Source organism: Heteronotia binoei, chromosome 8, assembly GCF_032191835.1.
Source record: "Heteronotia binoei isolate CCM8104 ecotype False Entrance Well chromosome 8, APGP_CSIRO_Hbin_v1, whole genome shotgun sequence".
In the NCBI taxonomy this organism is placed as follows: domain Eukaryota; kingdom Metazoa; phylum Chordata; class Lepidosauria; order Squamata; family Gekkonidae; genus Heteronotia; species Heteronotia binoei.
In genome coordinates, this window is record NC_083230.1 from 8,264,953 (window position 1) to 8,292,041 (window position 27,089).

The 27,089-nt window shown below is 39.9% G+C and overlaps 1 protein-coding gene across 1 annotated transcript in view; it reads right to left on the reverse strand.

The window, feature by feature from the left end:
- Positions 1 to 16,792: 16,792 nt before the first annotated feature.
- NAMPT (nicotinamide phosphoribosyltransferase) overlaps positions 16,793 to 27,089 on the reverse strand; it is a 62,030-nt gene continuing 51,733 nt past the window's right edge. Inside the window, exons 9-11 of the mRNA XM_060244720.1 lie at positions 19,034 to 19,174; positions 18,766 to 18,897; positions 16,793 to 17,458 (exon numbers count right to left, since the gene is read on the reverse strand). Coding sequence (XP_060100703.1) covers positions 17,345 to 17,458; positions 18,766 to 18,897; positions 19,034 to 19,174 — 387 coding nt within the window. The 3' untranslated portion in view covers positions 16,793 to 17,344. The remainder of the gene's footprint in view (positions 17,459 to 18,765; positions 18,898 to 19,033; positions 19,175 to 27,089) is intronic.

Genomic DNA, 27,089 nt, shown 5'->3' on the forward strand with positions numbered 1-27,089 from the left:
TTTTCTTACCTCTGTTTGGTCTATCCCGAATGATGTAAGTATAGGTTTTAATGTTTTGGACTCTGTTTTCTTTTGGCCCGCACTTTGACTGATTGTCCACTTGTCAGTGTGTGTTAGGTTTTATTTTCCATGAGAGGTCATATTAATCCCCCCCCCTTCTTTGTCTGCCACTCACTGTGTGCCTTGCTTTCCATGCGGCCACTACAACCGTCACCCCACATGTATTTTTTGTGGGGTTCCATCCACCGGCAGCCATTCCTCAACCATGTGATGCGATCCCCTCCACATTTTGAACCTTGTGGTGTGCACAAGTATTCTGTGTTACAGTGAATGTCCTTGGACTGTTGTGATTCTGGTTGGGGGTATTGGGGAGTATTTAACTGACATTACCCTTTGGTTGGAGCTTGTCCATCCCCATTGCCCCACCTGAAATAGTCACTGGCAGGGCTGGTCTTAATGCTGCCAAGGGGTTGAGATCACAGCAGCATGCCTTACTCAAAGGTATGAAAGGTTTTTTGCTGTTGTTAAGAAGTGCCAGAACTCTCAAGAGTGAAATGAGGGAGAAACACATGGGTGTCCCCTTTGATTTTTGCAAATATATATATTGAGACTTTGTCCACCCTTTGTGCCATTATTGGCCACTATAACGTGTGAAGGGTTGGTGTTGACTCCTCTGCTTTTCCTGTGGCTACATGTTATGATGCCAGTTCCTTTGGAAATGCCCACCTCTCAAAAGCAGATGCCTGGAATAAGCAGGACATGCCACACAGATAGAAAGTATCTGTGGAGATGGTGCTGCTGTATGGCTGTGGAGTGCTGCACCAAAACAAAGTCCCTCAAGAAGTAATACAAGCATTTGGTTCTGTATAACAGTTCTGGAAAACCACGTTACTGACCATATTACCATGAACTTGATGCAACATTTTTTGGTGATCCCTGTGTCATGCCTCCATGTGTGTCTGGTCTCAGAGCTGGCAGGAGAGCTACTGGCATTAAAATTGTGAGCTACTGCATAAATTATTGTGCTCTGGGGTCATCCTTCCTAAGACAAAAATGTATGCGCTGGAGGCTAAAAATCTGTGAGCTAGCTCACACTAACTCAGCTTAGAGGGAACACTGGTGACGTCACATCATGATGTTTTCATGACAGACTTTTTACGGGGTGGTTTGCCATTGCCTTCCCCAGTCATCTACACTTCCCCCCAGCAAGCTGGGGACTCATTTTACTGACCTAGGAAGGATGGAAGGCTGAGTCAACCTTGATCCGGCTACCTGAACCCAGCTTCCACTGGGATTGAACTCACGTCGTAAGCAGAGTTTAGGACTGCAGTACTGCAGCTTTACCACTCTGCGCCATGGGGCTCTTCTCTAGCTCCATAGTCTATATGAGCTGATTTTAGATATGCTACTGCTCATACATACTAGTAATTAGAAGCACTGTTTTCCTCCATTACTTTTCAAAGCACCAGTTCATTTTTCACCTTGAAAATAACATCTAGTTGTGAATTTTATGGTGTGCGATTTTATCGTCTGGAAAAAAAAAAAAGAGAGGACAACACAGTAAGTTCTGGAATGCAACAGTTTTCTGACTGTCCAGCTTCCAGGGAGATGACAGAAAGAAAAAGTGCCAATGTGGGTGTGACTTCTGAAAATGCAAACTTTGCCACCCAAACAGTATGGCTGTACACTGGGACTGTGTTCTCTTCCCCCACCTCCCAAATCACAGCAAACTTGGTTTGGGAAGGGGTATACTGAGGACAGGAAAAGGACTATTAGATCACCCTGATGTGTGGATACTGTGAAACCAAAGCACTCCAGTTTGAATGGCAAAGCAGAGAACTACCTCAATTGTTAGGTTTAATTTAATGTATTAGATTAATTGTTTTAACTAATGTATTAAGTGGTTTTATTATTAATGTTCATTAGTATAATGTTTTATCAATGTATTGTTATCTTTTTTGTTGTTAGCCGCCCTGAGCCTGCTCCGGCGGGGGAGGGCGGGATACAAATAAAATTTTACTTTACTTTACTTACTTTACTCTTTGCGGAAGCAGTCCACTGAATGATCAAATTATGCCAATTCCAGACTAAACAGCTAGTTCGCAAACATTTGTGTTCCTCACATATGGACATATAATTTTATCAAGCAGAAAGCAAATCAGGAGATCAACTGGAGTATGAGTCTCTTGAGTTTGGCTAAGTCACCTCTACTGCATTTAGCCTCTGAGGGCTGGTTCAACACTGGGAGCGGTGTGGAGAGTTGTATGCATAAACAGGGTGAGGGTGGCAAGCTATACGATGGCAAAAATGTACACCTTATTATTGTAGAAGCCCCAGAAATTCAAGCAAGATGTACAATAATTCAAACTTTTAAAATAAACCTCTTTTAAATAATATTTGTATTATAAATCACTCATACCACATCTTTCTGGTTACAGCTACAGAGAATCACCCACAGTTTACACAGACACAATTTACAATGGTACTAGTTTTAGATTAACAACTAGTAAAGCTCTTCAAATTAATTCCAGGATGCCAGATATTTTGTCATAACTGAGTGTCATCAATATCCGTGGGGTTTCAATGAGTGAGAAATTCATATAATCTAGGATCCACTGAGGTTTCATTATGCTTTGTGTTCTTCCAAGCCCAACATTTTTCAAGAGGAAAGAAGTGTGCTTGGCCTTTAGTTATGTTCTTGGATTAATATTGACTATATTACAGGGAGAAATCCAAAAGACCTTGTCTCCAGAGTTAGTTTCCCACACAGTTTGGAAGGGCATTCTGCCAATACCAAATACTTTCCTACCTTTGTATGTACTCAGAGCCACTTGAAAGTACAATTTTTTTTGTGCCCTTGGCTCTCTCTCTCTCTCTCTGTTTTAGTTCAGTGACCTTTATTGGCATTAAAGGAAAGATAAAAGAGGAAAAAAATAGATGTACACACATATGCATACAAATAGATAAATACAAATAGACAAAAGAACATTCTAAAAGGGTCTAAAATCTGTATAAAAATAACTCAAAAGTCAGTCTGTCTAATACAAATTTAAATTACAATACCTAAGAAGAACAGCCTGGAAAAACTTTGCCACAGCATGAGCAATTTATATGAATCCGGAAGCTCTAAGGTACTACCAAGAATTAACAATAAAATGCTGTGCTAATTATTAACAAAATAACAGCATTCTAATAACAAGGGGTGGCCAACGGTGGCTCTCCAGATGTTTTTTGCCTACAACTCCCATCAGCCCCAGCCAGCATGGCCAATGATTGGGGCTGATGGGAGTTTTAGGCAAAAAACATCTGGAGAGCCACCGTTGGCCACCCCTGTAAATAACACATGAGACACAGTTTCAATGGACCTGCTTGCACAAGGGCACAGTCTGTTAGCAAAAGATGTATTGCTAAATCTCCCAGTTAAAATCGCTGAAGGGAGGCATTGAACCTAGCAAGAGAAAAGATTCTGTGTAATGCTGGAGTCTGGAGTTGGTAAAGATAGCTAGCAGGAAGGCCCACAGTGGGCAAGATTCCATGACTATGAGGGGAGCGTGTCTTATTAGCTGCATTGTACAGTTCAGATAGCTCTACCTCAAATAATCTTTCCCTTATTATTCGCATTGCCTCCCATTCTGAAAGGGAGAGAAGAGATTCAAAGGAAATATCCAGTGTTCTTAGTTTGTTTTCAGTATTGACCAGCCATAGGGAAATATGAGATTCTGTCAAGAATTGGTCACAGTAGCTAGAGGGCTCAGATCTATAGTGCAATCAAAGCCAACATTTAAAGGTCATAGACCACGCCCTTGTGGTCTTAAAATTTTGGCCACATTCCAGGCATAAGGTACAGAAGGCATTTCAGGCATATGGTACACAAGATGGAACACCCAAATCTCCCGTAGAAAGCCTAAGCCTACTTGTTCGACTTAGGCTTCCCAACCCTCCCGCTCTGGCGGGAGACCCCTGGGTTCGCAGCCTCATCTCCCGCTCTTCAAAAATTGGGAAGCGGGGGGTGGGGGGTGGAGGGGGGGAGAACATACCTGTAGGCTTCATGTTATTATAGAGCACCTGAGCCGTTTGTAAAATGTATGCCCCTTTAAGGCTGGGCAGGAAGCAGGAAGGGCTTGGGAGAACAGCTCCTCCCTTTCTTTTGCTTTCATTTTCACAGCAAGAGTTCTCCGGAAGAAGATCTGGTAAGTATTTGTGTGTGTGAGAGGGAGGGGGCAGGGGATTCCCTGGTTTGGAGGCCCTCCCCCCCCTTTAGAAAGCGTGGGGGGGAGGGAAATGTCTACTGGGCACTCTATTATTCCCTATGGAGAACGATTCCCATAGGGAATAATAGGGAATTCATCCGTGGGTATTGGGGGCTCTGGGGGGGTCTATTTTTTGAGGTAGAGGCACCAAATTTTTAGTATAGCATCTAGTGCCCCTCCCCAAAATACCCCCCAAGTTTCAAAACGATTGGACCAGAGGGTCCAATTCTATGAGCCCCAAAAGATGGTGCCCCTATCCTTCATTATTTCCTATGGAAGAAAGGCATTTTAAAAGGTGTGCTGTCCCTTTAAATGTGATGGCCAGAACTCCCTTGGAGTTCAATTATGCTTGTCACATCCTTGTTCTTGGCTCCACCCCAATGTCTCCTGGCTCCACCCCAAAAGTCTCCTGGCTCCGCCCCCAAAGTACCCAGATTTTTCTTTAATTGGACTTGGCAACCCTAGTTTGACTGCTTTATTGAATTGATCCAGAGAGGGGCTCCATAGAGTAATTTTCAAACTAAAAACTTTTAGCACAGCTGGAACATATTGGTTCCCTCTTTCAGAGAAATAGAAGCCCAGAGGTGCGTTAACATTTGCTTTAGCATTACTGATTGTTACTTTGTGTTGTTGGGTCCATGATTTAGTAGCCTGGAAATGCAAACCTAAGTACTTAAAATGTTTTACTTGTTTGAGCTCATGGTTGCCCACTCTTCAAGTATATTGCTTTCTAGATTTGGAGAAGACTAACGCTTTCGATTTCTCATAATTTAATTCTAATTGATTGATTTTACAGTACTCTTGGCAGCAATTTAATAGTCGAAGTAAACCTACTCGGGAGCAGGACAATAAGACCGCGTAGTCTGCATAAAGCAAAATTGGGACCCAATTTAGGGCTGTGGCCATCCATTTGGGTCAAAAAGGGGGCAAGATCAGATAGAAAAAAATTTAAAAGAAGGGGTGCCAGAACACAGCCGTTTGACTCCTTTGTTGGTTGGGATTTTTTTTGTTAGTCTCCCTGAGATGGAGTATCTAATTTGGCATGAAATGATCATATGGAGTCTACTAATTAGAAAAATGAGCCTCTTGTCTAGGGATGTGTCAGCCATCTTCTCCCAAAGACAACTTCTGGGAATAGAATCAAAAGCTCCTTTGAGGTTCAGAAATGCCACATACAATTTGGATCTTCTGCACCCTATATACTTACTGACAAGGTGAGAGAGAACCAGGCAGAGGTCCAGAGTCTATTTCCCCTGGCTACAGCCTATTTGCTCTGGGCCAATGTATTTCTGAGTTGTTAGCCAAGTGTGGAATTTATTTTGTAATAATTTTGCATACAGTTTGCTGATAACAGATCAAAGGCTAATAGGCCAAAAATGTGCAAGGTTTGAGTGGTCACCCTTCTTGAAAATCAGAACTATAATTGCATTGGTCCATGTTTTAGGCATGTGCCCTGTAGCATTTACAATGGTAAAAAAGGCAGCAAGAGGAGGTGCCCACTATTCAGGGTCTGCTTTTAAAATTTCTGCAGGAGCTTTACCTGATTTTAATTGGTCAATGAGAGGGACAACTTCTGGAGTTACAGGGGGGCATTCAGGCATATTGTCAGGAACAAGGTTGGTCATATGGAAAGTACCTGGAGGCTCCTCTTGGAATAGATCAAGAAAATATTGATACCAAGTAGAGGAAGCAATGACAGAAGGGCTGGAAATTCCTGGTCCAAGTGCTCTGTTAGCTAGTGTTGAAAATTGTTTTCAAGTCATTGCAGGATATAGCAGTTAATAGTTGTTTCCATTGTTTTAAGACAAAGGCATTCCTCTTGATCTTAATAAGATTATTTAAGTGATTTTTGCACATTTGGTATTCTTCTGGGAGATGAGGGGAGATAGCATTGCAAAAATTGCAATACATGGAATGTAGATGTGCCTTTAATTCACTACATTCCTTATCAAACCAAGAGCTATAAGCAGGTTGGTCAAATTGTTTTGGTTTATTGGATTGATATTTATGCTTTAATGCCTCTCTCTCTCTCACACACCTGAAGGAAGGCAATGGCAAACCATCTCAGTTCATCTCTTGTGTGGATGGGGGCATCATGAGTTGGTTGTGACTCAACAATGCAACTGTATATTCTTCCTCTAATAGGAATCTTTTACAACTTGGCAGGAAAGTTTCCAGTGGACTACTATCCCAGAATGCCACTGGCAGCCAAGAGCAAGCCAAGCCTTAGCAATGCTGACAGGGGTACAAGAGACCTCTCGGCTTAGACAGTGTCTGCACTGTCTCAGCTAACCAGCACCTAGATCATTCTCCAGAACTCTGGGGCTTAGCTTACCTGGCAGGCCATTTTAACTTCCTTGCCTGTCCCCAGTCATAACAGTAGCATTGGTTCCATATCTGAAGAAACAGGTGTCCCATACATCCATTTTCCTTGCTGCCAGTGTGTCATCTCCAGGTGTTTTCCTCAGAGGAACAACCAGAGGTCTTCTCTACAGTTATGACTTATACTGTGGTTTGTCAGTGAAAGGTATAATACAATGTAACTTAGAGAGCATTATTCCTGGAATACTGTGCTTTTTTCTAGAAATTACACCACCCTGAGCCCGTCAGGGGAGGGCAGGATATAAATATAATAAAATTTAAAAAAAAATTCAGCAGAAATGGCATTCCCTCTCGGTGTTCCTCATCTGAGAACACTGTCAATCACAAACAACTGAAAATAGCAGAATGAGTTCATAGAGCAGCTGCTAAAAATATAGTGAAACCTTTAGTCAACAAGGGCTCTGGATTGCAGAGGTATAAAACATCAGAAGAAGCGTAAGAAAGAGGAAATAGTTGCATTCGGTAACCTTGATTTGGTTTTGTATTTGGCTTTGTGGTCATGAAGGATTATGTTACTAAAAGTTAGAAAAAATAACCCTTGCAAAAGTAATTTTTATTTGAAATGGGATAGTGCCACAAGGAATGTTCACCCGCATTTCAAGAAACGATCCTTGAAATAACTGTGATGGTAACTGGAAGTGAAAATTAAAAATGGGGGGAAAGTAGAATGCTACAATAACCGATTCCTGTGTCATGCCACAGTGGTGTACAATTTGTTTGGAAATGTGGTTAAAACAGGAAAAAATAAAGTACAGTAATTTAGAATTAGGAAAACTGCATCATCACTATTAGCCTGGCATATATGTTGGTTGTGTGGAAAACTGAAACTGTGGCTTTGTATTACTGTTCATCAGGTCTTTTTTGTAGAAAACGCCCAGCAGAAACTCATTTGCATGTTAGGCCACACCCCTGGCACCAAGCCAGCTGGAACTACGTCCCTGTGTGTTCCTGCTCAAAAAAAGCCCTGCTGTTCATGCAAAGCACAAGTCCCTTGAACATAAAAGGAATAAGTATCCTTGCAAAGTTGATTTAGGTAATTCATAAGATTTTATGGTGGCAGTAGCAGATGTTATCCTTTGCTGTCAAATTACTGAGATTAGGATTGAACATATTAATTTACTGAAAGGCCCTCTGTTGGTCATGAGATTTATCAGGGAAATATGAGAACTACTGCTGTTGCCATTTCCCGTAAGTCTCCTACAGCCTTAACAATTACCCACCAACTGCAACACTCAGAATATCTACCATAATGTACTAGTAGTGTGCAGTACTCCTAAGGGTTCTGCAAGACTGACAAAGAGAAAAGAACTATTCCATGGTTTTTAATGAAAAAAGATATGGTATTTAATTAGAAAGAGAGAGCAACTCAGTCTAGCCCTTACTTGATTTGGCTGATCTGGCCACCTGGATCCATGCCACGGTGACATGGAGACTAGACTACTGTAATGCAGTATACATTGGTCTCCCCTCAAAATCAATTCAGAAACTCCAGTTAGTGCAGAATCATAGAATCACAGAGTTGGAAAGGGCCATACAAGCTATCTAGTCCAATCTCCTGCTCAGTGCAGGATCAGCCTTCCTGACAAGTGTTTCTCCAGCCGCTGCTTAAAGACTGCCAGTGAGGGGGAGCTCACCATCTCCCTAGGTAGCTGATTCCATTGTTGAACAACTCTTACTGTAAAAAAGATTTTCCTAATATCCAGCCAGTACTTTCCTGTCCTTCATTTAAATCCATTGTTGTGAGTCCCGTCATCTGCTGCCAACAGGAACAGCTCCTTGCCCTCCTCTAAGTGCTACCGAGAAGTGTATCCCCCATCCAGTATGCATATTTCTAATTTTTGTTACCCAGATGTAGAACTCAGCACTTATCCTTGTTAAATTCCATTTTATTCACATGCACCCATTTTCCCAGCATGTTCAGATCTTGTTGAATTCTATTTCTAACTTCTGGAGTGTTCACTACTCCTCCCAATTTCGTGTCATCTGAAAATTTAATGAGTAGCTCCTCACACCTTCATCCAGATAACTGATAAAAATATTGAAAAGTACCTCAGTGTGAGACTTTGCCAAGTAACACTCAAATAGACTTCCGCTATGTAAACACAGGTGAAGCTTTATTAATATGTTACACGTTCAGACCATTCCCTTACAGAAGTGAAAGAAAGAATCATAGACATCATTAAGTAATTCAGGGAAGCATGGGCTCCCCACCCCAGACCTTCTAACAAATAGCAGCTCAAAGGGAGCACATCTCCTTATCTCCTGAGAAGTGAAGGCTATTCCCAGCCTCTGCCTCCAGATGGTGGAGTGGAAGGAAGGGGAGGGCCCCCAGTCCCAGGCAGCCACCATCATCTCCACTGTGAGAGACACATTCAATACACCACAACCCCATAATATACTACAGTAACAGTCAATGTAGCATGGAGAAAGGCATGACAGGAGACATTGCAGTGATTCTGACACACAGCTTGATTATTATTGGGAGCTAAATGGAGCATTCATAATTTTCCCATTTCACTGACTACCCATCAGTCACCAGGTTCAATTGGCTATCATATACAATTGGCCTTTGACCCTCATATCTGTGAGACATCTTTCCTTTTATGCTCAGCCATGACACCTTCTGCCTGAGCAAGGTTTTCTGCAGGTGCCAACCTGCAAATGAGCTAAGTCAACAACTGCCATGATATGTGCATTCTCTACTGTAGCCTCCCTCCTTATGGAATGGCCTGCCCAAGGAGGTAAGGAAAGCTCCCACTTTCCTGGCTTTCCACAAACTATGCAAAACTGATTGGCTTTTCTACACAGGCTATAGTGTAGAAGAAGAAGAAGAAGAAGAAGAAGATATTGGATTTATATCCCGCCCTCCACTCCAAAGAGTCTCAGAGCGGCTCACAATCTCCTTTACCTTCCTCCCCCACAACAGTCACCCTGTGAGGTGGGTGGGGCTGGAGAGGGCTCTCACAACAGCTGCCCTTTCAAGGACAACCTCTGCCAGAGCTATGGCTGACCCAAGGCCATTGCAGCAGGTGCAAGTGGAGGAGTGGGGAATCAAACCCGGTTCTCCCAGATAAGAGTCCGCACACTGTAGCACTGTTACACTGTAGCAATAGTGTAGCACTGTTACAAAAGGCTTCACAAAGTTTATTGGATGAATTATTGGGGACTGTGTATAGTTTGCTGTGGGTTGGCTCCCACTGTGTAATTTTGCATCATGTAGTATGTCCATATTAACATGCTTTGCTTCAGTTGTTTTTTTGGACTTCTGGTTGGATCTACAATTTAAATCCTATTTCATTGTTTATTGAATGTCCCATCTTTTTTATTATATTGACTCACTCCATTTAATTCGCCTTGAGCTCCAGTGAGAAAGGTGGACTATAAATACACATGCATATATGCATGCAAGCATACATACAAGTGATGAAGACTCTGGCTTTGTGGGAAGGGGAAATAGAACTTGTATTTAGAGAGGGAAGTGTTGCCCTCAATCATGACTTTTGACTTTGGCACTAAGAAAAACTTTTCTTCTTCATAAAGACTCTACATTGAGAACTGAGGAGATACAGCTGTATGTTTTACATGCAGGGTATTTCTGGATGAGTCCCTGATATCACCAGCTAAAGAATTTGATCATCAGGTCTGCTAAGGCCTCTGGAGAGTCACTGCCTTTTAAAGCAGACAGAATGGGGCTGGGGGACTACTGATCTGCTAATAAGGTAGTTTATCTGGGAGCAGCGAGAGTCATAACTGCTTTTGAGTAGTGCTGTGTATGACATTTCAATTAAAATGCTCTAAGAAATCTACTGTGGTTGACAGTTCATTGCTAATAACCTATATTTCCTCCTCCCCCTTCTATATGGCCTCTACTGTTTTTGCTCTCCAAGAATAATCAGGTCAGGATGTTAAGGACTGCAGGAATTCCTTATTTCCTAAACATTTGCAGCACTTACAACTGCTGTTTTCAAAGCGACTGTAACAAACAGAAATCTTACATAACAGCACAATTCAGATCTTGGAATCAGCTGCGTTAAGGTACGAACAAACATCTCTCTCCTTGCCAACATTTTCTCCACTCCCTGGAATTTTCTTTCAAGTTTAATGACTGATAGGTGTGTTGATACCACAGTGATACCAAAGGAGATACCACAGTGTAAGCAAACTATTTCAAACTATGTATGTGTATCTGTATCCAATGAACAACAGGACATTGCCTCAACTTGCCTCTTGGCAGAAAGAATTAATCAAACTTCTGTTGAAGTTGAGTAAGTGTTGGGTTGGAAAGTACAAGCAGAAGTGGCTTTCCTCCTCCTGCAGCCTGTTTAGCCTCCCAAATGCTGCTCCTGCTTTCCTGGGGACCCTTCTTCAGAGGAGGGGGGGGAAGGCGGCTGCTCCTCCAAGCCCCTCCTCTGTGTTTTAACTCATGCAGGAGGGAGAGGGGCAGCCCTGGCGTCTCAAGCTTCCTGCTCTCACCCCCACACCTGGGAAGAATCGAACAGCATACCAGCTTTTTGTGGACATTTTCATCATGTTTGATATTCAAGTATCCCTCCCCCCGTCAAGCAGGGGAGGAAAAAAGATGCTGCAAAGGCCTCTGGTTTGTAGTATACAAAGAATATCTGGCAAGTTTGACTACAGTGGTGCTGGGATGGAGCTGGTATCAGTTTGCACATTTGGCCTTCTGTAATGAGGAAGGCAGAATGGCAGCTTCCAATTAAATATATAGTAGTTGATCAAATGACTCTCTGGCACCCAAGGGAGGTGGCTTGATGAACCACTTTTTAATTTTATATTAGGGGCTTCTAATCTGGAGAACTGGGTTTGATTCCTCACTCTTCCACATGCAGCAGCTGGGTGACCTTGGGTTAGTCACAGTTCTCTCAGAACTCTCTCAGCCCCACCTACTTCACAACAGGGTGTCTGCTGTGGTGAGAGGAAGAGGAGATTGCAAGCCACTCCGAGTGAAAGGCAGGGTATAAACCCAACTTTTCTTCTTCTGTTCCCCAAAGGTGAAAGATGAAAACTGTTAAAAGTTCTACTCAGCATTTTTCTACCTTTTTTGAATATCCAGCATTTGGAACACACAAGCATTCAGGTTGGTCCCAATCAGAGGTATTATGTAGCTTTTGTTTCTACATCTGAATGATTTAGGCCAAGGCAATTTATAAGTTAGCCATGTACTCTATATTTTTTTCAACAGTTCTGTTCAGTTATTCTCTGTTGGCCAATTGCTGAACTACTTGAGAGGAAACTTCTTGTAACTAAACGAAGAGCAGCATTACAGTACATTAAAATAAGTTCATGTGTAATATTTTCTGTAAGGGAAAGCCCATAAAACAAATATTTGGTACATGCTTAGGCTCAAAAGAGCATGTGTACTAAGCATTGTGATAAGGGTGTATTTGCTGGTGAAAGGTACCATTAAGTAAAAACAGGTTGCCTACCTGTAACTGAGGATCTTCGAGTGGTCATCTGTGCATTCACACTCATGGGATGAAGTGCCAGCACCGATCCCCAATCGGTAATTCCAAAGTCCGGGATTTTTCGCTGCCCGACCCCAGTAGGCATGCGCAACAGCCCCAGTGCACATGTCCACCTGGTGGGCACGAATATCCTGCCATTTCCTTCCCACCGCCACCTATCAAGAGTACATGACTGGCAACTGAGGGGAAGGAGGGCGGGTAGTGTGAATGCACAGATGACCACTCGAAGATCATCAGTTACAGGTAGGCAACCTGTTTATCTTCTTCGTGGTCTCTGTGCTTCACACTCATGAGAGATTAGCAAGCTAGGCTTACCTGGAGGAGGGAGCTGGTGATTATGCAGAAGTAGCACCTTGAAGGACCAGGGTACCCAGTTCTGCTCTGCGACACTTCCGGACATCCAGGGCATAATGTTGCATGAAGACATGAGGAGCTGCCCAGGTTGCAGCCAAACAGATGTCCGCCAGAGAAGCACCCTTCAGGAATGCTGTGGACGTAGCCATAGCCCGAGTGAAATGCGCACAGAGTGGCCTCGGCAAGGGATGCTTCGCCAACAGGTAACAAAGTTTAATGGCTTCCGTGATCCACTTAGAAAGTCTCTGTGAAGAGATCTTGAGACCCAACCTAGGTGCCGCATAGGAGACAAATAGATTGGGATCCTTCCTGAACGGCTTGGTGCGATGCACAAAAAACAACAACACCCTCGTAACATCCAAGGCGTGCAGACGTCTCTCTTCCACCGAAGGAGAAGGGTAAAAAGTGGGCAAAAAGACTTCCAAATTAAGGTGGAAACTAGACACCACCTTAGGGAGGAACGAGATGTCCAGGGCCAAGGACACCCCGCCGTCCTGAAAGAAAATGTATGGAACATCACATCGCAGAGCCACGAGCTTACCTGCCCTCCTGGCCATAGTGACGGCCACTAAGAAGGCAGTCTTCCAGGCTAGAAGATGCAACAGGCAGGTAGCCAAGGATTCAAAAGACTGCCTAGAGAGTTGGTCCAGTATGAGCGCCAGATCCCAAGCAGGAGGAGGAACCACAGACGGCGGGTGAAACCGCAGAAGACTCTTCAAAAATTGCTTTGTATGCTGATGGGTAAAATCCGAAGCGCCATCCACAGGGTCGTGATGAGCCGAGACGGCAGCGAGATATACTTGAACCGAAGAATGATTAAGGCCAGCATCAACAAGAGAAAAGTGAAAACTCAAACACAAACTCAAGATCAGCAGAACGTGCATTGATACCGTTGTTCTGTAGAAAGGACAGAAACTTAGACCACTTTCCCGCATAGGAACGGCAAGTTGACAGCTTATTACTGGTTCGACATGACATGTTGCACTCTGTCAGAGAATTCTAGAAGTTGACCCTCCGAGTCATCAATTTGAGGTGAGGGATGTCGTGGTGAAACCGGCGGCCACCTTGAGCCAAAAGGAGGTCTGGTTCCGATGGGAACTTGTGACGACACCCCCCTGCCATGGCTAGGAGAACAGGAAACCAAGTCTCAGGAGAACCCGGAGAAGGAAAAAATAACTACCGACCAGAGTGATGAAAACAAGTCTGTCTGACGTGGCGGTAAGAAGGAACTGGTGGGATATTCGCGCCCACCGGGTGGGCATGCGCACTGGGGTTGTTGCGCATGCCTACCGGGGTCAGGCAGCGAAAAATCCCGGACTCTGGAATTACTGATCGAGGATCGGAGCTGCCGTTTTATCCCATGAGTATGAAGCACAGAGACCACGAAGAAGATCAGCTGATGTATGGCTACCCTGTATGGTTTTCGAGGCAACAGATTAACAAGATACGGTTTGTCTTTGCTTGTGTCTGCATAGTAATGCTGGAACTTCCTTGATGGTCCCCCATCCAAATATTAATCAAGGTCAGTTTATGAGATCTGATGAGATTAGGCTAGCCTTGGCCATCCAAGTTAGGGCAAGGTTCATTTACACAACTTTAAGTACAAAAGTGGGATGTAAATACTCAAAAATATTTCACTGCCAGTATGAAGTCTGTCAGTATTTTAAATCCAAGGCATTGCTTTTGAGAAGCTTAGTATATCATTTAGCTACTTCTTAAACACGGCATGCACAGCTAAACAGGAAGCTGCAGCCAGTTGTGACTCCTACTGTGAGTGCCCACAGTCAGTGAAGACAGTTTTCTCCATCCTCCACCTATTGCACACAGAAGCAGGTTGAGGCTGCATAAGAAAACTTCATGTCCTTTTTTGTGTTATTTTGGTATCACACACTGCACTTTTGGAAGTACAAAGCCACAACACAAATGAAAAGAAATCTGATGCTCAGATCGAAACACACACTCGAGCAGCTGAAAAAAAATATAGTCCCGCCTTTTCTACAAATCTGCAAGAACTGCCAAAGGCTATCAGGTTAATTGAGATTCACAAGATACCCTCTTGATAATGTGCACAGAACAGACTGTGTGTCGCTACTTCAGGGCACCATACTTTAGGCATTTCACAATATAAACACAAGTTATTTGCTGATTAAAAAAGCACAATTCTAAAATAAGCCAAATAGCTAGAAGTTTCACTACTGGAACTAAAACTTTATTTCCATTTTCATTACAATTAACTTTGATGCCAGGTACATTATAACTACTTTGACATAGATGAATACTTACTCTGCTATGTAAATTAAGGAATGTAAAACTAGAAGAAAATTCTATTTAAGGTTTGAATTTTGGCAAACAATAAATACATAACAAATCTTCCAAGGCAATCTTTGCTATAAAACGATTTTGTATCAATTTCATAACCATCTGAGGAAAAAAAATGTCATAATTTGTTAAATACAGGTTACAAATAAATGTTTAGATAAACAGAGAAAGATTCCCAATGACCATTTTTAAATAAAGGTATTTAGAATGGGGAGCTTAAAGGTATCTGTTCCTACAATTTTTTGAAGCAAAACCAAACAGACTATTTGCTTCTGTATGGAAGAATTAGAATATTTAAGCTTCAAGCTCTGTAGTAAGTTGTATCCAACATGAAACTGATTGAGATGTCAATTGTCTAACACTACAAACCTTAGTGGTAAGAGCCTAGAACTCATTAGCACCAGGTGACCTGAATTACTTTGTATCTAACTATGAAACAATCAAGAAATCAAACATTCAGTCAGGGAATTAGGGGTACATAACAGTACCTTTCTACAGCTTTCAAGTACAAAAATATTAACTATGCAGAAGATTTACCAGTTTCTGGTACCATCTATCATGCAATCTGTTTCCCAGTGCATTGGGTTGGATTCCAACTAAAACTTTTCCATTGATCCCCTTACACAGCAGCCCCAAATGCCCTCCCCAAAATGCTGTTCTTTAGGGGCAGAGAACTCCGGGAGCTGCACAAAGACAGAGGGCTGGTGTAGCAAGAAGAATCTACCTGTGCACACCATGCATGCATTTTTTTTATGGGATCCAATCCATTGTGTGGTGGTGAAAGTCTCTGCTGACTTTTAATCCATTTTCTGAAAACTCAGTGCAGTCATCAGGGCAGGGCAGGGCACGCTGCTTTTCAGCATGAAAGCCAGTGTAGAGAGTTAACCAAACCATTGCTTTTAATTAATACGTCTGTAGAACCACATAAAGTAACAGCAGAAACCTTATTAAGCAAACTATGTATATTGGTATTTAAATATGATCCTTGGTAAAAATGCTAAAATATGGCTTTTCTGTCATTTTAAAAGTTATTCTCTTTGCTTTCTGCATTTTGCGAGACTTTTGGTAAACCATCTCCTGTAGAACTGATGAAACCAAGTCCCCCCATTAACAGCAACTAGAGATTTTATACCTCAAAACTAATCCAAGGCCATTATTGTGCTTCCTCTATAAAAGGGGGTAAGTCTTTCTTTTCTAGGAACTGTCCCAAAACATGGCTGCACTCCTGAGAACTTGATACAGTTTGTCAGGTCACATCACTGACCGTCTTGTTCTTTAAGAAGCAATTCAGAGCACAGGTAGAAAGTAAATCAAGCTCAGTTTCAAAAAGAAAGAGTGCTTTTCATTCCCTCCTGTTTTTTAAAATAGTTAACCTCTGCATAGTGTTCCCCTTTAGGGATGCTACCAACATAAAAGGAGTTTGGCTAGTATGTTTTATTCAAATTGTTTTAACAAAAAAATAGTTAAGATGTCTATATAATATAATATCTAGCGATAAAACCGCAAAAATTAGTGACCGAAATACAAAAAAGTTAAAAAGTGCACTATTCAGTTCAGTATTTGCTTTAGGGATGGCTTAGTGTGGAAAAAAGAAACCCCTAAGTGTAGCTTAATACACCACTTCCATACTGGTGTTTTACATGACAGCAGGTTGTTGCAAAAGATGAGATCCTTTAGAAGTTTTGCAGCCCAATCACATGCACATTTCCTCTGACTTGAATGCGCCCAGATAAGCATGCACAGTATTGTGATCTGAATATTGGCACACTTTGCAATCTTTGCGGCTGTAAAAAGTCCTTTCACATTTGGCATTCCGTTTACATTTCTTGCCATCTAGCGATGTCTATGTATTCACAGAATGTCACCATTCCACTAAGAAAAGAAACACAGTCGTTGACTGACATAGATATAACCAGAATGGATAGCAAGATCTGTACTTTGGTGGGATCCCGAGGGAGCAATGAATCCTGATTCAATGTTCAAATAGAACAGTTGTCACAATAAAAATTTTTAAGGCCATGTTTTATTTGCTGATCAATGGACAAAAAAAGGCAATGAATTCCCCCACCCCAAGTATTTCCTTGAAAGTCTGTGCTCTTAAAAATCATGAAAAGTTGGAAAGATGCAATTATCGAAACTTTAAATACATTTTACACAATCTTGTTTGTACAAAAATACAAGTTAAATATAAACATAAAGCAACAATACTTTTATGCAAATCTGTTTTGTTGTGTGTGTGTGTGGTATCACACACACACACACGCACGCACATACACACAGTCTCAGCTCTGTCGTTTGTGAGGAGATCAATACCAGATTGAATCGCTACTGGCAAAAGGCCTCTAGAAGCGCACCGAACATGGTTTATATTGCAAGAATTTTCCCAATTCCATCTTTTCTAAAGATTGGCAAGAAAAAAAAAATAGGGCAGTGATGTTCAAAAACCAACAAATAATTTGGCTACAATGCGGCAAACACAAACACACAGATCTGTACAGGAAATCTTGAGCTATGCAGTACATAATCGTTACACACATACAAATATGGAAAGAAACTTTAGTGAAGCGTCACTTCCAGTTCACTTGTCTTCAGCTTGGCATTTTCCCTCACTTCATCAAATGAGTAAGATTTCGTTACTACTCCGTTCTTAAACACTGTGTGAAGAAGATCCTGCAAAACAATTTTTTCCCAGTTTCAGTACAAACAATCGCCTCTCACGGGGCTTTCTTTGTAGAAAAAGCCCAGCCGGAACTTATTTGCATATTAGGCCACATCCCCTGACATCACCATTGTTTCATGCAGGGCTTCTTGTAGAGAAAGCCCAGCAGGAATTCATTCGCATATTAGGCCACACCCCGATGCCAAGCCAGCTGAAACTGCGTTCCAGTGCGTTCCTGCTCAAAAAAAAGTCCTGGACTCTCAAACTGTTGAAGCTAGATGGACATACTGCTCTGAGCACATACACAGATTAATAAATGGCCAGTCTGTAAGGGAGTAAATGTGGTGAGACCTATTTAAAGAACCTAAATGTTTGCCTTTCCTGTGAGCATATCTGAAGTGAGCTGTGACTCACAGAAGTTCATATTGTTACACTCATTGTGTCAGAAGTAGCCACATCTTAGCTAGGCTCTTCCTCTTGAAGATTCTGAGACAGGAGCCACAGGCAAACAAACTGAGAGGATTGCTTCTCTGGTTGCTTCTCTCTATCTACTAGTTTTCCTTCGTCTTGTTACTTCTTCAGCAGCTGGTTCTCCCTACTCCTTCCCCTTTCAACTATCACAGCTCAGCTTAGTTTTGATGTAATGCAAGCTCAGATCCCATTGCAAGTGGGCAATTGAAGCCAACGCTTTAACTCTGATACGCCCAGAAATTTAACCCTGCATTAAGATGAAACAAGGTTTCAGTTCACACATACTAACTTATCACGCGTCCTGTCACTTGAGAATTCACTGCTGAAACCCTACAGCTCCCACTGAAAAGTACTGTGTCTGAAGCTTTGTTGGGATATGGTGCAAAACATCACTGTATATTTGGAAGTAATGCAGAACTCAGGTAAGTGTATAGCAGTGCCTGTAGAAATGAGCGTGGCAGTACTGTAAGCAACTAGTACCGCATGCTACAAAAACAACAGCAAAGTTCATACATAGTATTCAGAAAATTGTGGTAGATTAACCAAGCTATGAAATGCTTCAGAGATTTAGCACTAATCAAAAGCAGGCTATTTTTTCTCTTTCTCTGTTTGAAAACCACTGACAGATCCAGAGTTTGATCGTCTTTTTGTTCACTGGGTGCTAGACACACACCAAATTAGTATGCAGCTTTAATCATTTTGATTAACCTTCTGAATTGTGGGATATAATCTTTGTTCTGTGTGTTCAAAGGTTGCTAAAGCATAACAGCAAACTAGTAAGATCCTTTCCCTCAGGTTTTTAAGGCTTCATGGCAAATGCTGTTACAAGGGATTAAGACAGACATACCTGGCCATATTCAAGATCTTCCTTGCCTTCTTCTAGGGTAACAAACTCTCCATTTGGTGTCCTGTGTAAAGACAACCTGCCTTTCTTTGATCTTTTGTTGGGATCAGCTACAGGATCTTTAAAGACATTTACCTAAATGCAAAGTGAAAGATGCTGTAAGCAAAGCTAATCCTCTCTCCAAACCAGCTCTCAGACACAACGAACAATGAATTCAATGGTCTAATTCCGCCCCCCACACCCGTGTAAAAGCTACATTTCAAGAACATACCCCAAGACCATTGGTCACCACGTAACTGCACTTGAAGGAGCAATTCAGTAGATCTCGAGTTAATTTCTGCAGTAAAGCTCCACCAGACCCAAAGGCTATATTCTCGATACTCCATCTCTTCTGTTTCATTCCCTCCACAATCTGGTAAAAAAGTGGCAAAAGGTATTTTAAGAACCGGGCAAATCAGGCATGATATTTTCCCATATCATGCTGTTAGCATGGTGTTCTTTTACAGGCTATAAATCAGGGGTGGCCAAACTTGCTTAATGTAAGAGCCACACAGAATAAACGTCAGATGTTTGAAAGCGCAAGAAATGAACAAATATTACACACTTTATTAAAATTCACAATACTTCCTTCGCACAGAAAGATAAAATACATATGTGTGCACTTCACAACATGACCATGCTAAGAGCAGACTTTTGAGGGGGGAAAAAACAGTCCACATAAGATCAGCATAGGGGAAGTATGTAAGTATGTATAGGGTAAGTATGTACACTCAGGGATAGTTAGGTCTGGCTCGTGGATAAGGAGAAAATGTGAATTTAGAATTTATGTAAACACAAAAGTGATCATCTTTCATACATGTTTAATAGAGATGAGCATGAACCAGGTAATTAGGAAAAAAGGTGGGGAGGAAACTTAACAAACTTGAATCAAGAACCTAGAAGGTAAGGACTTCCGGGTTTTGGTCATGGCGGATTGAGTTGCTTCTCAGTCGAGGAGCAGACCAGAGCCTCTGTTCTGGGCAGAGAAGGTGATTGCAACACCTGCTGCCTACTTCTTCCAGGCAGGGAGAAGGTCAAGATATGCATATTAAGTTCTGAGGGGATTTACTTTGGCTGACGTGGGACTCCAGTGGGGTTCCTTTTTGGCTTTGAAGAGTCCCTGGAAAAGGACTGCATTCAGTCATCTACAGAGGACTTCTGAGGTCATTAAGTTGACAAATTCACCAAGATTCAAAGCTTCTCTGCAACTGATTAACATCTATCTTCGAAAAGAGCAGTGTGCAGAAGGATATCAGCATTGAAGATAAAAGATCTATATCTATCACTCCGGGACTAATACAAGACTAATTTAAAATAAAAACAAAGGTCTGGATCCAATTATACCATCTTAAATTAAGGAAGATAAAGGTGGGGGTAATACTGGGACTGGTGAAACTGGAGGAATAAGATTAAAAGAGGATAAACAAATATTGTTTTGAATACCTGTGGTCGGGAGCAGACAACCCCCTCCGAGGAGAACTGCTGACCTGGTGAAGATAACACAGGAAATGGCGTCATAGAAATAATGTGAGACTTCTTAACCACTGAAAATGAGACTTCATGGCAAGAAAGGAAGGAAGAAGCCATTAAGAGAAGGGAAAATAGCAGGCCTCCCAGCCCTCTCTAGGACCTCAAATCATAGAGAAGTACTGGTGGCCATTAAAAGAAGGTCAAAATTTAAAAAATTAATTAAAAGAAAATGGGACACTAAAAAATAGTGGAGCCGGCAGATATCATCATTAAAAAGTGAAATCTATTGGATTATATGTTCAAAATCAACTTTGGTGCAGTTTAGGAGAAAAAAGGAATTTTTTTTTAAAAGGACAGAAAAGCCACGGATGCCATTTTGAAGAAATAAATTTTTTAAAAAAATAATATCTGGACTTCGGAGCATCGGGGAATGGCGATTTTGGGCTTATATAAAAGGGCATGGTTCAATCTATAAGACTGAGTACTTGAAAATCGAATCTGAGAGGTCAACTTTAGAGCCTATTTAAGTAATGGGCAAACAGTGATGTCTGTGCAAAAATCAGTAACAAAGCAGATTCGAACGAGGGCTGGGTCACTTGAAGAAGCAAAAATGGCTAAATGGCAGGATGCAATGGATGCTATGGAAGCAAGATTGGTAAAGATAATAAAGAAATCAAAAACAGAAATAAAGAATGAAATAAAAAAAGACATTGAGTCCAGTGCAGAAGTTAAAAAAGAAATTTAAAAAGACATTGAAGATCTCAGAAAAGATTCCCAAGCAGCGTTAAAGAAAGTTCAAAAGGTGGAAGAAAAGGTGAAAGACCAAGGTATAAGAATAGATACAGTGGATTCCACTATTCAAAAAATGCAGGAGAAAGCATTCCTACTAGACTGTAAACTAATGGAAAATCAGATAAGGTTAAGAGGGGTGCCTGAATCTATTGAGACTTAAAGACATATATAATAAAAATTATATAGAAATATAAAAATTTTTAGAAGACCCAGATGAAACTAACCATCTCTGTGACTACATCTATAGGGTACATTCGGAATATAACAAAAGAAACAAACTACCAAGAGATGTGGTAGTAAGATTTGTGACAAGAGATATGGTGGGAAAGCTTCTGAGTAAACAATTTGAGAGCACACTGGAGGTGGATGGCAGTAGAGTAAGAATCATGAAATAATTGCCAAGGAAAGTCATCAGCGACAGGATACCTTATAAAAAGTTGACAGAAAAGCTGAGAGAAAAAGAAATGAGATACAGATGGGTACTCCCAGAGGGTTTAAGTTTTGAATTTAAAGGACGGAGATTTACCATCACAAATACTCAGGAAATGACAAAGTTTTTGGGGGAGCATAAGGATTTTGGGGGAACAGATCAAGAATAAAAACTATTACAAATTAATATCCTGGAATATAAATGGACTAAATTCACCGCAAAAAAGGGCAACTTTTCATTGGATTGGGAAACAAAGATGTAACATAATTTGCCTGCAAGAAGTACATATCAAACAAATGGATTATAAATTTTTATGGAACAGACAACTTGGCATTGAATTTTGTTCAATGGCCAAGGAGAAAAAAGGGGGTGTAGTTTTTTACATCAAACAAGAATTAGACCCAAAATTAATTTTTAAAGACGATAATGGCAGATATATTGCGGTGGAAGTGACATTGAACTACAAAAGAACTTTGTTGTTGGTAATATATGCCCCAAATGGAGCAAAAGACTTTTTAAAAAGATATTATGCAACAATTAGACCAAGTGGTGTATGAACAAATTATGATAATGGGAGATTTTAAAGGAACAATAAAAAATATTTTGGACAGGTCTGGGAAAAAAATAATGAAGGAAAATTACCAAAGTCATTTTTTGAGCTGGTAAAATAAGAGAGCCTAGAAGACATTTGGAGAGAACTAAACCCCAAACAATGTGACTATACTTATTTTTCAGCAAGGCATAATTCTTTTTTGAGAATTGATATGATATGGACTACAAAAGATCTTGGACTATTAACGAAAAAAATAGAGATACTTCCTAAAATAAGGGCAGACCACAATCCAATAATGTGGTCTGCAAAATCAGGGAAAGACTCCAAGATGGTGGATAAATGAGGATTTGCTACAGAAACAGGAGACAGTGGTGTCTCTGGAAAAGGAAACTAAATGCTTCTTCCAAATAAATGAAAATGAGGACACTCAATTCCAAATCGTGTGGGATGCCTATAAAGCAGTAATGAGGGGCATTTTAATTACATTGAATAATAAAGATAAAAGAACCAAAAATAAGCAAATGATGGACATTCAGAAAGAAATTGGAAAAAGGGAGAAAGACCTTAAAAAGTGACCTGGGAAAAAGAAAATTATAAGAGAGATTACAATATTACAAAGCCAATTGAGACATTTGTTGAATAAAGTGGAATGGAATTTAAAAAGACTCCAACAGAAATCTTTTGAAGGAGCGAATAAACCTGGAAAATATCTGGCTTGGCAAATGAAAAAAAGAAGGGAGAATAAAGTAATTAACAAAATCTTGTCGGGAGAAAAGGACATTGTTGATCATGAAGGAATTAAAAGGGAATTTTATAAATACTATGCCAAGCTATTTAAAAGTCAAAGTGTGGATAGAAAAAAAATTGATGTGTATCTACAGAAAATTAAGGTAAATTCCTTAACAGAAAATATGGAGAAGGTGTTGAATAAACCAATTGAAAGAGGAGAAATAGAGGAGGCGATTAACTCAATGAAGTTAGGAAAAGCACCCAGTCCAGATGGCTTTACGGCGAAATTTTATAAAGTTCTCACGGAGGCGCTATTACCAAAACTTCAGAAACTGATGAACATTATAAGAACAGATGGGAAAATTCCTAACACATGGAAAGAAGCAGTAATTTAGTTGATAGCAAAAGACAAGATGCTACAAATGTAAAAAAGCTATAGACCAATTTCATTACTTAACAATGACTATAAAATATATGCAAGAATTCTAGCAGAACGCCTTAAACAGCATTTGAACAGTTTTATTAAAGAAGAACAAGCAGGATTTCTTCCCAGGAGACAAATTAGAGATAACAGCAGAACAGTTATAGACATTATTGAATATTATGAAAAGCATCCTGAAAAAGAAGTAGCATTATTTTTCACAGACGCAGAGAAAGCATTTGATAATGTGCATTGGGACTTTTTGTTTGCAGTAAACTGAGATTGGGAGAAGATTTTTATAAGAATGGTAAAGGCGATATATTTTGAACAACAAGCAAGGCTCTGTATTAATGCAGATTTAATGGAAAAAATGATCATAAGTAAAGGAACAAGACAAGGTTGCCCTCTATCTCCACTGATATTTATAATGACTTTAGAGGTTTTGCTAATGCAAATTCAAGAAGATAAAGAGATAGAGGGATTAAAAGAGAAAGGGGTTTTTTTAATAAATACAGAGCATTCGCAGATGATGTAATGTTTATAAATGAAAATCCCACTCATGTAACACCATTGTTGCTTCGTAAGATACAAGAATATGGAGAATTGGCAGGCTTTTACATAAATAAAGAAAAATTGAAAATTTTGTGCAAAAATATGTCAAAGAGCAAACAGGAAGAACTACAGAGGTTACCATAGTGTGACGTTACCTCCAAAATAAAATACTTAGGTGTGGAAATAACAAAAATATTGATTTGTACAAAAATAATTATGAGAAACTCTGGCGTAAGATCGATGGAGATTTGATAAAATGGAATAAATTGAATTTGTCTATGCTGGGCAGAATTTCTGCAATTAAGATGAATGTCTTACCGAGAATTATGTTCCTGTTTCAAACAATTCCGATAGTGAAAGACAACAAACAATTTAATAAATGGCAAAGGAAACTTTCAGAATTTGAATGGGCCGGGAAAAAACCAAGAATTAAAATGAAAATCTTGACTGATGCGAAAGAGAGGGGCGGATTTCAACTGCCTAATTTAAAGCTGTATCATGATGCAGTATGCCTGGTGTGGATTAAGGAATGGATGACATTACTAAATAGAAAATTACTAGCATTAGAAGGTCATGGAAATGTTTTTGGATGGCATGCCTACATGTACTATGGGAAAAACAAGATGGACGGCTTCTTCTCACATCATTATATAAGAGATAATCTGTTAAATACTTGCTCAAAATATAAAAGATATGGAGATGAGAGGAAACCGCTTTGGATTGTGCCAACAGAAGTAATAAAACTGTATTCAAATATTAAAGATGAGAAGTGGTTATATAAACAGCTTTTAAAAATCCAAGGAGGAAAGGTAGAATTAAAATTGGCTGAGGAAATACAGTATAAATATAATTGGTTTCAATTGCAACAAATAAAGAGTTTGCTTGAACTGGACATTAAGAACTATGGAATTTAACAAGAACAAATAGAATTGGAGAGAATGCTGTTTGGGGAAAATGAAAAGCTGATTTCAAAGACAAACTATTATTGAAATGGTCTATGGAAGATGAAGTAGTTAAATCACAAATGATAAAATGGGCGATAAATATAAAGAAATACAGATGGTGTCATGGGAACACTTTTGGAAGAACTCTATGAAAAGATCTACGTGTTATAAAATTAAGGAAAATTGCTTTAAAATGTTACATAGGTGGTACATGACACCTAAAAAACTGGCAAAAATGAACAATCAGGTGTCGGATAGATATTAGAAATGTAAAAAACAAGGATCTTTCTACCATATGTGGTGAACTTGTGAAAAGGCAAAACAATTTTGGCAAATGATTCAGCAAGAGATTTCAAAAATTGTGGGATATAATATTAAGAAGGCACCAGACATTTTTCTGTTGGGATTACAAATGGAAACATTCTTAAAACAAGATAGAACGTTAATTTGGTATATGCTTTCAGCTGCATGGACATTATATGTGCAGATGTGGAAACAAGACAAAATACCAGAAATGTGGGAGTGGATTTTAAAAGTTATGTATTGGAGTGAAATGGACAAGCTTACAAGAATCTTAAAAGAACAAGATTTAGAGAAGTTTAAAAATGACTGGGGAAAGTTTCAAAAGTATGTTGAAAAACAATGGAATGTTAAAGGATATTTGGCAATTTTTGACAATGGTTAATCTCTAAAGAAACTTTAAATTGATTATAGTAAAAAGGCAAGATTATTGGAATATATCTTTTACATTTTTTTTCTTTTGTTAATGACTAAAGGACTACTATAAAGATGGATTACAATTAAAACCTATGTTTTTTTTTTCTTTTCTTTTTCTTTTTGATTTTTTTTATGAAGTAAGATTTTTTAATAGATAAAAGTTTATTACCTTTTTTAACAATTTAAATAAAATACACTGCCGGGGGTCACTAAAAGGGGCGAGGGATGGAGAAAATGTAATGTATATGTATTGATTTTCAATAACAAATGATAATGTGCTATTACAATATATTACAGTATAAATTGTTTTACAAAAAAGAACCTAGAAGGTAAGTACGAAAGTAACAATAGGAACAAAAGCTGAAAAGAAGTACTTTTCTCCCTTTCTCACAATACAAGAACTCGTGGGCATTCGATGAAATTGCTGAGCAGACAGGTTAAAACGGATAAAAGGAAGTACTTCTTCACCCAAAGGGTGATTAACATGTGGAATTCACTGCCACAGGAGGTGGTGGCGGCCACAAGTATAGCCACCTTCAAGAGGGGTTTAGATAAAAATATGGAGCACAGGTCCATCAGTGGCTATTAGCCACAGTGTATGTGTGTATATAAAATTTTTTGCCACTGTGTGACACAGAGTGTTGGACTGGATGGGCCGTTGGCCTGATCCAACATGGCTTCTCTTATGTTCTTATGTGATATGAACTAATTGTATATTAAAATACATGTATTTATTACAAAGACATTATAAACATTCCAAGGTCAACACACGTCTCATAATATAGTTAAAAGTGATGTGCCCAACAGAAAATAGCGCTCTAATGTGTTTTGACCCAATTAGGCCTTCAGAGGTAAAATAATGGAAGGTACAAAGAGGCTCCTATTACAATCACCACGCAATGCACAAGTAGATATAGGACTAAAAACAGGATATAGTGATGTGAATAGTTTATTGTACATGGCCATTGGCAGTTACAATATAAAAGCACATTATAAAAAACACAATATAGAATTTACATTCAAAATAGCAAGCTTAAAAACAAAGTCTTCAGGTTAAAACTGTATGGTGCATCTAAAATTTCAAGCATTCAATGTTTAAAATAGTTAAATAATATTAACTATGCTGAACTATAGAGCTCAGTGTGATGCATCACTAGGAGCTACCTTGGATCTAACTTTTCTAGCTGCAGGTGCAAAGAGTGCTACCCTGCGTGAGACCAAAGGATTCATATCTGACAGTAGGAAAACCAGCTTTTCATTGTCGGGAAAGTTGTGTATTTGGCTTAAAATTCCAGACAGAAATCTGCTTCTTCGGTCCGAATATAAAGAGCAAACCATTACGTAGTGGTAGAGATCTTCCACTGCAGTTCCACATATACATACACATTGTTCCTGTGGTTTCTTAGTGTATCTTCCAAGCAGCAGTTCTGGGGGCATGGTCTGAAAACAGAGTGCAGTAAATGCTGCTCTTAGGCTATAAACTGCAATATCTGTCAAGTAAGAGGATCTTAACTCGTCTTCTTTTTTATCCTATGATACCATGGTGCAGATTTTGACTGGGTTATTCCTCATTATATACCCATTGATGCAAATCCCGGATGTTCAGGAAGGATCAAAGTAAATCATCGGGGACAGTGTATCATGAGATGGTGTTATTATCAAATTCAGCATGAGTTTTGT